The sequence below is a fragment of the Marmota monax genome, unplaced genomic scaffold (genome assembly GCF_021218885.2).
Source record: "Marmota monax isolate L192 unplaced genomic scaffold, Marmota_monax_Labrador192_F-V1.1 WCK01_AAM20220418_F8-fsc00016, whole genome shotgun sequence".
Classification (NCBI taxonomy): Eukaryota; Metazoa; Chordata; class Mammalia; order Rodentia; family Sciuridae; genus Marmota; species Marmota monax.
Window position 1 is genome coordinate 16,146,484 of NW_026695209.1, and position 17,143 is coordinate 16,163,626.

Genomic DNA, 17,143 nt, shown 5'->3' on the forward strand with positions numbered 1-17,143 from the left:
CCTTGAACTTAAACCATAAATGCATCACTGTCAAAGTTATTCAAAATAAAACTCCCATTTTTGACACTGCAGAGATGATGCTATGTCTGCAGCAGAGGTCAAGTAGAAATTCTCCACAGCTCAACTTATATGTTTTAATAGAAAGAGACAATATTTTCATGCTACTATGACTCCCTTTGTGTGTGTGTGTGTGTGGTTGGGGGGAGTGTTAATATTTTTCCAGTGAATGCTTTGATAGCATCACTGGCTTAGAGAACTTTTCATATAGATGGGTGATTTCCAACAGGAAGTAGGATTAACAACTCACATCCTGCTTTCTGTTTAGACTTGAGTTTGGAATGCTAACTATTTAAGGAAAAAGGTAAGCCATGTTCACTGTCCCATGATGAATCTTAAAATGCTGTGTGTGTGTGTGTATGTGTGTGTGTGTGTGTCCAAGGTCTTGGAGGAAGGTGAGGTCATTGGCAGCTATTCTGACAAGAGCTTGAGAAGTCTTTCAAAGTAACAGCTTCACAGGCTCTTTGTATCCCTTAAAACTCATCAGCATGCATCAGACAATCAAACTACAGCCAAATATGAAGCAAAAGCAAAACACGTGTGGGTTACGGTGGTTAATGTGTGTCTAACACATCATTATATCATGTCACATATTAAGGGGATAGACCTGCGCCATGAAGGAAAAGAGGGCAAAGGTGCACTAATAATTATGAGGCAACTGCCTTTAATTCCTACTCTGCTACTTGAAACCTTCCAATCACTCACTCTGAGAGAACCCGTTTAAACTGTTAAACCACAAAATACAAGACTATGGGGTTCCAGAGCTGGGGATATGGCAGAGGGGCCTTACGGAAAGTATTGTCAGCTGTGGGTCATGTCGACCCCCTGCCAGGCTAAATGAGTGGCCAATGTTTAAAGAGCACCTTCACCTGATGCTCCATTTCTTTCCTCCCTCTTACTGACAGGGAATGTGGTACTGGCTTTTCCACCAGGTTATCTTCACTTGTTCACTGCTCTTTTTGGAGTTTTCTCTAATTTTTCCTGGTTGAATGTGGTTTGAATTTTAAGCAGAGGTTTTGGAAGAGGCAACTGGAATTTTCCAGGGAAAGAAAAGAAATTAATAAAGACAGCTCCTTAATATTTCTCTGTTTCTCTCCTGCATTACCTCAAAGGTCATTTGCCATTTTCAAGTTGAGCCCAGAGTTCTCTTGGCTTACTGTTATGTTTTTCTCTCTTTTCTGAGAATAACTAAATGACAGTTTGGAGAACTAGGAGAGAGTTCCAGACAACCTCCTCATTTATTAGAGGACACAATCCAGCACCAAATAATTTCCTTAAAGTCATCAAGAACTGAATTGAGGTCTTCTGACATTCACTTATTAAATAACGCATTTGTTCTTTTCTTAGGTAACTTTTAAATGACTGAAAGTTCATACAGTTTTTGAATTTACGGATGTCCTTCACTGAACTACATTTATTACATTACAAAAAATTAACTTATTGATAAATAAACCACATATTTTCTATAATCCAGGATCTCATATTCTCTTGTCAGAGGCAATTCTATCTACCAAGGTTGGCAAACTCTCTCTGTAAAAGGACCAAATAGAAACCACTGAAATCTTTGCAGGTCATTTAATTTCTGTTGTAACCGCTTGACTTTTCTTTTATAGCTCAAACAAATGAGAGCCTGTCTGTATTCTTATAAAACTTTATTTACAAAAACAGATGGCAGGGTGGACTCGGTGCAAAAGCTATAATTTGGTGACTCTTGATACAAAGAAAAGCGAATGCATTGTCTCCTCCTGGGTAGGAGACAATGTGATAGTTGCACAGTACAGATTTTGTGGAGGGTACAGCAGGTAAAATCTGATACACTAACTAGGGATAATGGGTGGGAAGACATTGTTAGCCTGTGTATTAGCAATGTCCATGTAGCAAGGATACAGGACACTGACATACTGGAGATAACCTGACACAAGGGATCACAGGGCACAGCACATAGAAGTGAAAAACGAGGCTGCAAAATCCAAGACTTTGTGGACTTCACATGCTATGCCAAGTTTGGACTTGATATTTTAAACATGGCAAGTTCTGCTGCAGGTGGGATTTTTCAGCAGCTCAGGAACTTACACAATTAGCATGGATTTCAAAGATTATTCTGCCTCCACTGGAAAGAGAATTAGTAGACAACAGTGCTAATAAAACTGGATGAACTTAGGACAGCTGGGAGCTCCTAGTTTTGGCAAGGGAGAATAAGTGCTTAAAAAGAAAGAATATCAGTGATAGTGGAGGGGTAAAAAATAGGATCCATAGAACACAGTAATGGTTGCAGGAGGCAAAAGAGGATAATCAACAGATCTTAGCTTAGGTGTCATCAGCCAAGAGAGGTGGTAGGACCAGGGAGGACCCAGGAAGTTTGTGATGAATGAAGGAAACCAAGACAGGGGTTGGAGGTGAGGAAAGCCACAGCAGATATTGAATTTGCTATTCATTCTCTTTTCCAGTGATCACAAGACTCAGTGTTATGGTTTGGATCTGGAATGTCCTCCAAAAGCTCTTGTGTTGAAGATTGGTCCCCACGAAGCAAGGTTCAGAGGTTGGGCTTTTAGGCAATGATTGGATGGTGAGGGCTCCGACCTCATCAGTGGCTGAGTTCATTTGATCAGTGGATTAATCCACTTGATGGATTAATACATTGAGAGCTTAGCAGACTACTGGGAAGTGAGACCTAGTCAGAGGAAGTAATCACCAGGGGCAGGCTCTGGAAGAGTTTATTTTGTCCTTGGCCCTTCTTCAACTCTCACTTCTCTGCTTCCCAGCTGCTGAGAGTTGAGCAGCTTTCCTCTGCCATACACCATGATGCTTGGGCCTAAAGAAATGAGGTCAGTGGGGACTGGGGTTGTAGTTCAGTGGTAGAGTGCTTGCCTAGCACGTGCAAGGTGCTAGGTTCAATCCACAGCACCACATAATATGTATTAAAAAAAAAAAAAAAGCTGCAGAAATGAAGTCAATGGACCAGGGCTTGAGACCTGTGAGACTGAGCCAAAACACTTTCCTCCTTAAGTTGTTCTTTTAGGTATTTTGGTCCTAGCAACCCCTCCCCACCCCCGCACAGATTCATCATGGCTAGGAAAGAGGCCTCTTCTTAATGAACCTTCTCTTTCTCATCCTACTTGATTTTTACCCCAGTACTTATCAACTGTTGACACGGTACAGTTGACCTTTTAAAAAATGTTTATTATCCATCTTCCATCTCTCCCACCATAATCAAATGCCCACAAGATCAGGAATTTTATCCACTTTGCTCACTGACGCATTCCAAGCAGCTAACACAGTATCTGCCCTGTAGTCGGTGTCCATTATAGTTAATGAATAAATACATTTAAAATTGTGGGTATAACTGTCATGTTGAGCACTGACTCTAAAATTTTTATTTAAGTATTATTGCCTCTGTGACATTCCAGCATCTTTTATCAATTCATTTAGGAAAATGATAATTTCTAGTTAGTATTTGAGATATATCAATTTCACTGCCAGGATTCTGTTTTTCAGTCGAAAATGCTATGATTCTTTGTTAGTGAGCTTTCTAAATAGACAGTTCAGGAACTTTACAATTCTTTATTCCTGTCCTAGAAACCACCATTTCCCACCTATGCATTCCTGCCACTGTCTTCCATGAGACCATTTGGTCTGTCTGGGTTGTAAATTGTTTAGAGAAGGAGCTAGGTTAATATTTTATGTGTGTGCACGTGTGTATAAGCATGTGAACACATGCCCATGCACAGGAGCTAGTGCCAATAAAACTGAAGTCAACAGTCATGAATAGACACAGAGAGAGGTAGTTAAACAATCAGGCATTCCAGATTTACCCACAGGAAAATGTTCTTATGGCAGAAGCTCTTTCATGAATGTCTGGACTGTGACTTATATGGAATTCCCCTGGATGCAAAAATGTGCTCTGCTTTAATCCCTCAATCAAGTGGATTTACTCCTCATGAAAACCACCCCAGTTTTTGGGTCTTTTGGTGGCTGGCTTTGTTTCACAGTTGTGAAAGCAGGAAGTTAGCAGTACCCAGGAAAGAAAAGATTAATGCTTACTGCCACATGTGTACAGCACCAGCTAAAGGCAGTCTATATATATATATATATATATATATATATATATATATATATATATATATATTTAAATAACTCTTTGTCATAAATTTAGTAATTTTCTTATTAGGAGGTATATTCCTTGGATTCAGGAATAATACCTTACTCATTTTTTGACTACTCAGTAGCTAACCAGATTATCCAACCATATGAAGAAGGGCACTCTAATAAGCTAATTTAATTTAAATTATAAATTGGTTTTGGTTAGAATATTTTCCCCCTTTATGTCTAGGTGCTACTGTTTTTGAAAAAAAAAAGAAAATTCACCTTATTGTGGAAAATCCTGTTTCAGCCCCTTTAAGCCGCCTATCACATTAATTTGTGATTTCTCTGTGAATATATTAAAGTTCACTGAATAATAATTACCTCAAAAATCATAAGTATAGGACTGAGGATATTTTTAGTTAAAGGGTGAAAAAGTTCTTTGTTAACAAACTACCTAGATTTCTTTTTTTATTCGAATGTATTTCCCTGCAAATGGAGGTATCTACTAAGCTGAATTCATAACAAGAACAAACAAACATAACCTATAACTTCTGAGCAACTGCTGCGTTCAGCAGGTTTTCAAATGAGCACTTTTTCTTTGATAGTATCTGTTAACTAGCTATATTTCTTAATCTTCATAAATGCCACAGCTTAATCACTTTAACTCCTTTTAATCATCTGCTAAATCAGCAATCTGTTTTTCTTGGTTAACGTACTCCCTCTGGTGGCCATTGTCTAGAGTGCAACAGCTCCATCAGGAACTGTATTTCTGTGTAAATGACTTGGTTCAACACCACAGATGAATGGATTCTTTCCAAAAGACTGGAACACTTTTTATCTTTAAGTTGTTAAACCTTTGGAGCAATGAAACTTGCATCAGTGAGGAAGACAAGAAGAAATATTTTAAATTCCCCCAAGGATCTACAAAACAAGGAAGATAATTACCTCCCTCCACTGCTCACAGCTTCGCCTCCTCTCTGATAAGTTACTAGAATGTTAAAAAAAAAGGAACAATTAATAGACATGTTTATATACCAAAAGCTATTACATTCACGAGCATCTTTGTACAATGGGATTCTTTCTCCCTTCCTACCCAGTAACATTGTAAAAATCCTTACAGGACACAGCAGGTTTCTAATTCAGCTAATAATTTAAAATTCTTATTAAATTAAATATGCATCATTCTTAGTCTTAACAAGATTGAGAAAAGCAACAGTAAAACTGCAGCAGATTCTTGTTAAATGTAACTATTATATATTTACTTGTACATTAGCATTCCCATAGATTTTTATTTTGAGTTTACTAGATCATACCACTTCATAATTCTGTAGGTATAATCTTAAGTCTTGCCCTTGTAGGTAAATATTACAAAAGCCTACTAGATTTTCCCAGAAGATTGAGAACCAGTGAGACAAAAAATAGATGTTAAGCCCTTCCAAAGACAAAGATGTAAAGTTGTGACTATTGATGTGACCATTTTTTTTTACCTATTTTTTCTTATTGTGGCTTTTTGAAACTCATACTCATTATATTTTAATAACTATATTTTCATAAAATATGGTTTAATGCTTTTGAAAGCTTTCTCAGCTTAATAAATTTGGGGCATAAAAATAGAACTGTACCACAAAAAGATTTGCACATAGTTAGGCAAAGGGTTAAGAAGATTAGCTTTTCTGTAAATACAGACACATTTTCTAAGAAGAAATGTATTTTTAAAAGCTGCCAAGTTCTGCTACTTAGAAAAACTCCAAACTGGGAGTCTGCTTGGGAGAGATAACTGCTCCCAGTGATTCCAATAACTGGATTAAAACTGAGGCGGCATAACTACAGGTACATCTTTTACTAGAGGTGATGTGAAAGAAGAGGATCCACTTTGAAAGAAACCGAATAGAACAGAATATGAGGACTCAGACTTGGGGAAAATGAAAAGTTTTATCTTTCACATGTGCTGGGTATTTTGGCTACCTTTCAGAATACTGATTCTATGGACAGAGAATTACAAGGCAGAGAAATTTTTGTTGGAAAACCTAAAAGCTTAAGTTAAGGGGGGAAAATGCATTGCCAAGTATGAAATAATCAATAAGATGATTAGCATGTTAAATCATGCTGAGGCTAGAAACACTGTGTCTTTTTAATGGAAATACATGCAAACAGGGCTAAGATGCAACATGGAGTGGTGAATAAATAAATGCATTGGATGGATGAAAAGCAACACCAACCATTTCTACTTCAAATGCATGCCTGCCGTGAGTAAATGAAGTATTGTATTCCATTTAAGTCCTTTCCCCCCAGTTACTGCTGAAAATGAGATAAAACCAGAAACACAATAGTACAACACATGCCAAACTAACAAAGGATAGGAGGAGGGTAAGTGCAAATATATACCTGTTGGCGTGAAGGTAAAGGACGGGACTGAAAATCAAAACAAAATATAAACCAGTTATTAAGCTGAAGAGAAAGGGAACATATCACATTAGTATGAATCAAGCAGACAGCTGAACATAAAACAAATGTAAATAACCAAGCCAGTAGGTCTGAAACTCTGATATATGAATAAAACCCAATACGAGGTTAGAAAAAGAAGCTTGTCTCTACAGGTACCATTTTGAAGTGTCTGACATTCTAGTACCTTGGGAGGGGAACTGTGCGTTACCCTGTGAATGACCCTGCATTTAGCAACAGAGATTTAGCTCATGGGCTCCAGTACAAACAGGAATCCTCTGCTATTAATCATTTCCAAACACTGGATGATGGATTCTTAAACAAGTATTATCAGGTGTATGCTGGAACCTTATCTAGGAATCTGAAAGTAAATGCTTATTAAATGGACTAATAGGTGCACTTAAGTATTTATTATTGGAGAAAAGAAAGGAGAAGAAAGAGGAAGAAGGGAGGGAAGGAAGGAAGGAGGGAGGGAGAAAGGAAGGAAGGAAAAGCAAAGAGAATCATAAAAATCAAAACGTCCTGTAAGTCTGATGCCTTACACAAACAGCACAACACTACATTTTTATCATTGTAAACATTTCTGAACGGATAGAAAATGTGTGGAGTTTTAAACTTTGATTTCTGTGTCATAATTTACATTTAGAAGCGTGGTTGAGTAGGCTGAACATTTTTCTAATGCCACGCTAGAAGCTAAACAATAGAACAATAACACCCCTCTGAGAACCTTCACTCTCTCTGCAGTTATAAATCTTAATCTAATCAATAATGCCTGAAATTGAACTGCAGACCTCAAAAGTAGCAGCATGGCCTCCCCCACTTTTCCTATCTTCTATTCCTGGTGTGGGATTACACCAGAGCAATTTGCATGTCATTTCATAAAGGGAGGAGACTGACATATTTTCCAATCTTTTCCCCTTAATTTAAAGTAAATGCTGCTCTGGATTAAAAAAAAAAAAAGAAAAAGAAAAAGAAAAAGCAAGGAAATCCACATTACACCCTTTAAGGTTAAAGCTTGCCTGGAAAAAAAAATCTTTACAACAAACAAACTAGAATATTGATTACCGATCATGTATCAAAAAAGCTGCCAAAATGTATTTTCCATTGTACATTTGAACAATGATAAGAAATTTACTTTAGGATTAGAGCTCTGGGTTTGCAAAGTGGAACACATAGCATCCTCTACAACTGTCACTTCTTACCAAACCACTTCATCTCTGAGCAGACTAGAAAGAACAACAACAAAAACCTTAATGCTGTGTACCCAATTGATACACTGGCCTTCCTCTGCAGCACAACAGCCCCTGTCTTAAGAATTCCATTGTGTTGTCTTTCAGTCAGATCTTTTCAGAGAGTCAATGTAATTTAGCTACATTCAAAAATTCAGAGCCATAGTAACAAGTCTTCATAAAAAGAAAAAAAAAAGAGGTACATTTGAAACTAAAGCTATTCAAGCAAGAGTGGAGTGCTTGAACATTAATTTGCAATCACAAGGACACGGGAAATATGAAAGGTCCTTGTCATTACTTCTCATAGCTAACTGCTAACCCCAGTTTGAGGAATTGAAGAAGAAATGAAAAAAAGTCAGCCCTAAATGAAATTTTCACTGCTAGCACACCAAAAAACAACTTAACTTTCAGAGCTTCCAATAATAAATATAATGAACTCTGTGTACTGAGTGGTGCTGATGTAATATGTGGATGTATGTGGATGGAGCCCCCAGTGTCCAGCAGATGTCACACCTATGGCTATATGTAACGGGAAATGCTAAAAAAAGGCTCATGATTACCCAAAGTCACACTCTGGCTTGATATTTTATGTCAAGAGGTTCTTTTCATTTATTCAAAATATTTTACTTCCTATTTCCCTGAAACCACTGGCATTGTGTTTGGCATAGTAAAATTTAAGATATTCAGAATGCACTTTAAAAAAATGCATAGAAATAGAATTTTGAAAAAGTGCCAACAGGATGAAGTGAGGAAAGCAGAATCAGTGCTCATCCAATTACATTTGTAATTATGTTCTATGATTTCTGCTTAAACAGAAGCTAGTTGAAAAGACTAGGATATTAGTTTAAAGGTCCCACAGAAAGATCACATAGGCATTTGTCAGCATGCTCAAAGGACATTAGTAAAGAACAAGCAGCATTTCAGAAAGGAGAGTTTTCATGTCACATTCTTAGACTTCAAGACAATACAGAGCATTAAACTGTTACAATCACACAGCTATGACACTTGATCATGACAAGGAACACTGGATTTCACTGACTGGCTGTTTATGAAATGGAGTTAATGGGGCAAGTCTGATGAACAGAAAATTCACATCTAAATGTTAGTTGCTTTTCCTCATTGAAATCAGATTTCTAAACCTAGTCTCCTCCCAGCATCCTGCCCCTTCCCCACTCCACCAAACACACACATTCATAAACCCCGTCTCTGCATGGATTTGCAGTCAAAGGTTCTATTTAGTAACACATGTGCCTGACATTGTTCTACTTTCTATACATAATGAGCACTACTCTCAGTAACCTCTAAGCCCTTGTTTTCCATTTCACAGGCAGGGGTACTGACATTTTGCTTCATGTCTAGGTAGGACACATATCTGAAAAAAAAATATTTCAGGGTGATAATGCTAAGGCAAATCTATGCATATGAAGAGACTGCTGCCGAACCCACAATAAAAAGAAAAAGAGACTGCTGCCGAGCCGCAGGCAGGAGGCACATGGATTTATTTCACAGTATTGATGATGAATCTCTGTTGACTCTTTTTTCCCAAGACCTCCAGGAACAGCACAAATATCCTACACTGTTGACACAGAATGTTTTATAAATGTGTAACGACATTCAAGTTTTACCTAGTCTTGAAAATTCCAACTTAACCATGTGATTAGAGAAATACTCTGTCCAAGATACACAGAAAATGTTCTCTCAGGAAATATGTAGACAATTAGGAAAAGAAGGACAAGTAACAGTCAAGGAAGGGATGACTTAATTTCTTGGTAATTATCTTTAAATTTGCTTTGCAGCAAAGCAAAACTTTTTTGTTATGTTGGTTCTATAACAAAGGTGAATGTGTAATTTTCAATCCAAACCATGACATTTTTGAGAGTAAAATGCAACATTATGAATCGTTTTATTGAACTAAAGACATAAAAAGGGACTACAATCTGAAAACTAGGAGGCCACATTATCTACAGCCCAGGTATGAGGACCAGAGTTGGTGGATATATTTGGGGGAGAGGAAGGAGCAGGATTATGTGCCTGAATGTTAAGATTGTCAACAATGCATAGGACTTGAAGATATGTAGCAAAGGTATTTATGAATTATATTGGCATAGTCAGTCCATCTTTGAAAATGTAAATAATAGCAAATAATCTTTTTTTTTCTAAAATTATAAAGACGTATGTAACAAAATCATCATCATTAATGGGCAGTGTATAAGACATTTGATTGCAGGATCTTAAGTCTATGAATGGAAAAGTACTAACACTCTTCCCTCCCTAGGCAGGACACTCCTCATAATGTGATCATATTCACTAAGAAAGGACTGCTTCTAGAAATAATCAAAGAAGTCTCTCTTTTTGTTGCTTCTCAAAGGACAACAATCCCCTTAAAACTATGTGAGTTTAAAGCCCCAATTTATAATTCCTGTGACGGGGAGATTACAAATTTCCCCCAAGAAATAAAGTAATAAAATAATTGCCTAAGAGAAGAAGGCCACAGTATCACAGCCAAGCCTAGATGTACCTTAGTGAAACATATTTGAAAGGATCTGGGTCCTAAGAAACTGATTAACTCTGTTGTACTGCCACATGAGAGTTGTTCATATGCAGATATCATGATAAAAGTACTTTAGAGAATTGCTGTATATTGAAACAATTTAACAGGTAGGATATGTGTCCCTGTGAATCATGTGGAGTCAGGTTTAAAACTAAGAGTTTCATAAACATATTAAAATATGAAAAACCTGAGAAAGCGAATACCTTTCCTGATACCCGCATAAGTACTAGTAAGTCCGTTCCTCTTCTTCCTGTGTCGGTAGAGCCAGATGCTGAAGACCATGAGGATGATCCAGCAGGCTGCTCCGATTCCTGCGATGAACGCTGGCTGCTTCACCACGTCTGAAATCTGCTGAGCAAGGCTGACCTGGTCTTCAGGTGACACGGGGTTTCCACGAGAATCTGAAAGGCCATCTTCTGATGAGTTGGGTGTAAGACTCAGTGTGATGATGTAAGAATATATATATATATATATATATATATATATGATGTAAAACACCTGACATTATATTTTGTTAATTTTGGACCATGATTTCTCTTTTTCATTCTGCATTATCGCAGGGAAGTGAATGAGTTCATGAGATGACTAGTAAAATTCGTTCATTTTAATTTAAAAGAAGTATGGATGTAATTTTGTGTGATCTTAGCTGAAACAAGGACAGTGGCACTCTGTTTTCTTTTTATTTTACAAGTTTGTGGGATCCTGTTTAGATTGAGTTTCAGAGAAACAGTGCTCACTAATTGAGATAAATATAAAAGTGTTAATACCATAAAATGCAAAAAAACCCCAAAAAACCAAGAATACTTTAATGCAATTGTACAAATAAATAATAGGTACTGAATATTATATGTATAGAAAAGGTAGAAAAATTCTCAAAATTCTACACAAACATCAAATATGTGCTGTAAAAAGGCTTATAATAAAATTTTACTTTTTCTATAAGCTAGATATTGAAAAATGGTGTGTGTGTGCGTGCTTGTGTGTGTATTTGCATACTCCTCCCCAAGATTATATTGCAACATCCTTCACTGTCTTAGAAACATATTATTTGAACCCACAGTCAGAATGTCCTATAAAATTAAAGATCATTAAAACACAATGACAGATTAAGATAATGTTACCATTGTAAGAACTATGAATAATCTTTCTTTTAAAATAATAACCATCACCAGCAATAGATATAAGAAAAGAACATTAAATATGTAAAAGAATTATTAAGTGTTATGAATAGTCAAAAAGACATTCTCGGTTAGATATTTTGATTCAAGAATTAAAAATTGATGGAATATATGGCTAATAAAATATGCTTATTTTACATTTATGTCTTAAGCCTACAATGATATTTTTCAAGCCCGCCATTACTTCAGGTCACACAGAGCAGCCTGCAAAGTCTTTGTAGAAAACGCAAGACTGTCGCTCTTCCATCAAAGCTGTATATCACTTTGTAGACACCTTGTGATGCTAGTCCTGAGGTTGCCCACTGGGGAGAATTCCCAGTGGTGTCTGTAGTCTTAATGTTCTTCCCCCACAACATCTGATGACATAAGAAGGGGCTTCTGCATTTCATTAAGATTGGGGCTTTCTCACAATTATTAAATCATTTAACTTGGAAAAGATTCATGTACCACACTCTTAAAATTTTATGTTGCTTCTGCATTCATTTTGAATCTAAGATTAAATACTAAAAGAAGGGTTTAGTCACCCATACAGAGTTGCCAGCTCTCTGCTTCCTCCCAATTCCTCAGTATGGTCAGTGCAGATATCCCCCCTTATATAACTGCCTCCTGGTGACCACCTCCCCATGGGCCACAGAGATACCACCTCCTTGACTCATCAGCCCACTCATAAGGACTTCAGATATGCAGAATTGACAACTCTTAGTCACAGTATGACCCCGTGGAATCCTTCCAGTTTTCTCTAAGAACAATTAGAACTCCCTGCAGGAAACCTCCTAAAACAACACCCTGAGCACCAATAAAACCCTCAGCCCACAGGTCCTCTCTCTCTGTCTCCCCACCTGCAGGCCCTGCTCACTGGCCCCTGGGCCTTCTGCCTGGCCCTTGTCAGCACCTCTGCTCTTGTGGATCTGTGAGTAACCCACTCCTGCTAGTTCATGTGTTCTGTTGCTTCACCTCTCTGAGTTGAATCTGATTAACACACCTGGCAGGAGCTCTCCTCCCAGCTGGGGCTCTCCCAGAGAGGAGCTATCTTGGCAGGTCAAAAAAGCCAGAAGGGCATCTGCTGGTTGAACAGTCTGCTGTGAGAAGGACGTCCAGTTACAGGGTTGGATACTTAGGCACTATGCTCTCCGTCAGGACAAAAGAGTTTCCCTTGGGCTCCATGTAAACATCCACAACCAAATCCCTTGGAGCCCTGTCAAGTGGGTTTATAGCTGCTTCACAGATCTCCAGACCAAATTCAAGAGAAATACAATCTGCTAATATAACACAGTCTGCTTTGAAATAGAACTCTTTCCAATCTAAAAATATATTTTCCATAGAAATAATTAGTATAACTCATTCGATAGGGATAACAGTTCTTGGGGGAAAAAAAAAACTCCTACAGGTTTTCTTATTAAATGATATTGCATCTTAATACAATAATTGGTAGAAAAAATCAGCAGCATTCAATAGCTGTGGAAACAGCCTTTCTCTGTGAAATGCCGAATTCCTTCTGTTGTGTGTATATATGTTGCAGGGGGAGGATATTTCCTTTTTTTTTTCTTGATTCCAGATTTCATACTATGGAGGATCAAGGCTGAAAACCTTATTTTCACAAGCAGTCACCTGCCTTCAACTGTTTGTTGACTGAAAGTTTTATTTCATGTTCCAGACCCTTTTATCTCTGGTTATCCTAAAAGCACTTCATCCTCTAAAAGTTCACCAACCAGACCTATTCTTTTTATTCCTAATACATCCTTTGTATCTGCTAGGTTTATAGACTTCATGCCTATTTGCGCAAGGTTATGTTGGGTAGCTTCAGATTTTATGGAAACAGCCCAGAGAGGTTCCATGCGAGCAACCAGATGGACTTAACAGAATAAAGTGCAGTGTGACTAATGAATTAAAGCAGCCCCTCTCTACCTTAGGCTTTGTCTCCCTGCAGCTGAGGCTATATTAAGATCTGGAAAACTGGAACCCACTTATAATTTCAAGGAAATAAATTTGACCCTTAAATCCCATGATTTAAATCTTAAATAAATAAAATTACATATGGTTCTTTTTCCAATTCATCTTCCAAAAACTAGGACTAAACATCATATGTTCTAAAAACAGGTAAACAGTATCCACAATGGCTAGGGTCATTCAAGACATACCTTTTAATTTCAGTTTTAATAACCTAATGCTGACATTTGAAAAAAGTGGACAAATATTTGAATATCAGCTATAATTTTTCAATATGAACTTTTTTCCCTATGTTATATAACATTGCAACAGATGCATCAAATGATTTTTCCTAGTTTCCTGTATTGCTTGAAATAAATCAGGAAGCTATTTTTGTTTAGAAGTTTTTATATAATCATTTAAAAATGTGTAACATGGAAAAAAAGAGTCCAAAAAATAATATAAAATTCTGGCCCAGATTTTGACAGTCAGCAAGCCCCACTGAAGGCTTGAATGGGCCTCTCATAATTGACTGCTGGGAGGCAGCTCCTGGCCGCTGCTTTCATTTTGTGCTGTCCTCGTTCACCTTCTTATAATCACATCAGGCAAGAGTAATGTGCACCTTTCTAGCCTGCATCATTTCAAGCCTCCCATAGAATATATATTTCCTTTCTTGCATTCTGTTGGTGCAGGGACAACCTTGGAAGCCCACATTAAGAAATTAGGGCTCTTCAGCTTACAACCCACAAACACTAGGTGAAACAGAGACCTACTGGACAACTGGAATTGTAGTAGACTTTACTGTGTTATGTCATATAAACTTTGCAAGTTTATGCATTATAGCAGCTGGCATTGTCTTAACAATGGAACATTAACAACATTTTCAAAATAAATATGAAGTTCTTTAGGTATTGCAATAGAGTTAATCAAAGTCAAATATTTCTTTTACTTTATTATGAAATAATTCCAGGATGTCATTCATACTTATTAATATGCCAAAATAGTATGTACTCATTTGTGAAGCATAAAGATTGCTACAAATGATGCTTTTTCATAATTTGCATCTGACATAAAATATTACTGATGCTTAACTTCTGATTTGCAATATACAGACACAAACCAGACTGTATACTTCTTGGCCTCTTTCCTAATTTAAATATTAACTCTGAAAATCTGACCTTTTTCTCCCCACTTCTTAGTTGCAATATTGTTTTATTGGCATTTCAGTTGTGGCTTGTTTACATGTAAATAGCAATCACTAACTAATTCATATAGTATGTTCATAATAGTTTGCCTATAGTGATCTCTAGTAATGAAACCCAGGTCAGGTTTGCTGTTTTTTTTAATTCATGTAAAATTTTTGAAATACAAATTGTATTTAAATTTGAGTAATTAGCATAGAAACATTCCAGTGCTCTGACGTCTCAACGAATCTCCTTCTTTTCTAGAAAGCAATTACAACTTTAAACAGACAATAAATGTAAATATAAATTGCACACTGCTATACATTTCCAATACCTGGTTTAAGCTGTGCCTGGAAGAATTTTTGGATTTTTAATCCAGGTAACTATGGGTCTCATGAGAACACACTATGACTTCTCTATTCACTGCAGTGTCCTTGGACTTGATTAGTAGAATTATTTAAATAAATGAAAAAATTTCCACAGGACACAGTTATGATGATACTGAATATTACCTAACTTTTATTTGAACTATCATCTAAAATGTGTATTTGGATAAGGTTAGTTTAGTTATAAGATACCTGCAGTTATGCCTCACATAACAACGTTTCTATCAACGAGGAATGATTTCTATTGACTATTGTATACGATGATACTGGCTAATGACATCACATGTATCTTAGTTTTGTAACTACACTCCATGATGTTCACACAAGGACAAAATTGCTTAACAATGTCTTTGTTGGAAAGTGGCCTTGTTGGTAACCAAGGCATAACACTGTGTGCGAGTGAGTGTATTTTAAGTGAAGCTAACACCACTGTAGTTATAAGCCTCACTTCTGTATTCTATTAACTTCTAACAGTGGCTCAGACATATGTAAAAACAGCAAAGCAGGACAAGTAGTACAGTGACAGACTGTGAAACTGGACTGCTCGGACACTCACCTAACTGGATGAATTGAGGCTCACTTTTCACCCCAGGTCCAGCGCCAGTGCTGGCTGCCACTTCCACACTGTATCGGATCCCGGGAACCAGGGAGGGAATAACCACAGAAAAGGTAGAACCATCTACTGTCTTGTTTATATGGTATCGGGTTTCATTGCCCAGACACCAAACCTGGAAGAAGTACATAATGAAAATCAAGCTGGTAAAATTTCCAAGATAATGCAAAGATCAACATAGGTTGAAGATGGACTTTAGACCTTGACAGAGTTGAGATGCCTCATGAACCACCAACACAAGGTTTCAAAAAAGTCATTCTTCTCCAAGATGGAGCTCTGAGAAGACTCTTCCAGTCAAGCCCAGTATTGGTAATAGCTCCCTATTGGAGAATTGTAATAGTTACACTTTCTCAAATATCTTAAAGGATTGTATAAGGTGAGTCTGCAAACTTTTGCTTAAAGATAATCATTCCTCTCAATCTACATCATATCGCATATCATTAGGTTTTTATTTTTTATATTTAAAAAAATTTTAATAGCATGAGGTTATTTGTCAGGAAAAACAGGACTCTGCAAAAAGTTATACATATCCAGGTAAAGAATAACAATGTGCGTAAAATTATTCAACACTTGTGTGATAGATGTGGTGCCTGATGACCAGGCCTCACGAGACAAAGGTGAGGAAGGAACTCTGTCTGACACTTCAACAGTTCCCTGGGATAGAATCACCTGGCACTGTCACATCACATTTCATATCAAACTCATAAAGTGGTTGATTTAAAAGGAGAGTGAGTTTCTGCATAATCCAAAGAAGTATGTATAAATAAGATTATTAAAAATAAAACTGCATTCCAGGAGGAAAAAACCATCCTAGGCTTTTATTCAGCTTTTGGTACGCTGAACTATTATCAATGAGATAAATTAGCAATCTGGTATTATAGTTAAAAGAGAATATTAACTAGTCTTTCACAACATCCATAAGATCATAAAGAATAAGAGTACATACTCGAAGTGCAAGAAAGACAGTCTATAATGAGAAAGTTATAGTATGCCTCATTAACTTTTATAGTGATATTTGTGATAGGAAATTGTATTTGGATTCAGTTTCCATAAGAGAATAATCCATGCAGGAGTGAAGAACACTCTATATTCCTTATGATATCCTCGAGCTAAATGTAGGATTAGCTTCAAGTGGACTACTGTCCACACTGGAATAGGAAATGGGATTTTAAATTAATCTAAAAACACAAGCATCCTCTACTATTTGGTCAATAACCTTTAATTTTGTTCTTTGAAATTTAATATTATTTTAATATAGTTTCAACGTGTAATGCCACTGAATGGTCAGACACTATATCAGGATCTGACCATTTGGAAATAAAGACTCCTTTGTGAATCTTTTTCCCCCCAATTACATTACACAGCTGAACCGAAGCCACAAACTGATTTTGTACCAGTCAATCAGGTTCTGAAAGGCATTTTATTATTTTAAATTGACCATGAAGTTAAGTGAAATCCACCCTTTCACATTTCTTGAGGAAAGAAATGAGTTTT

General features: G+C 36.9%; 1 protein-coding gene across 6 annotated transcripts in view; it reads right to left on the reverse strand.

Moving 5' to 3' along the window:
- Window positions 1-17,143, reverse strand: part of Robo1 (roundabout guidance receptor 1) — a 1,045,885-nt gene that overhangs the window by 43,566 nt on the left and 985,176 nt on the right. For 4 of the 6 annotated variants that reach the window (XM_058574581.1, XM_058574577.1, XM_058574579.1 and 1 more), the window contains 4 exons: window positions 15,593-15,764; window positions 10,566-10,763; window positions 6,526-6,552; window positions 5,086-5,128 (listed from right to left, as the gene is read on the reverse strand). In XM_058574581.1, the coding sequence (XP_058430564.1) occupies window positions 5,086-5,128; window positions 6,526-6,552; window positions 10,566-10,763; window positions 15,593-15,764 (440 nt within the window). The remainder of the gene's footprint in view (window positions 1-5,085; window positions 5,129-6,525; window positions 6,553-10,565; window positions 10,764-15,592; window positions 15,765-17,143) is intronic. The other 2 variants (XM_058574582.1, XM_058574578.1) reach the window with 1 other exon arrangement.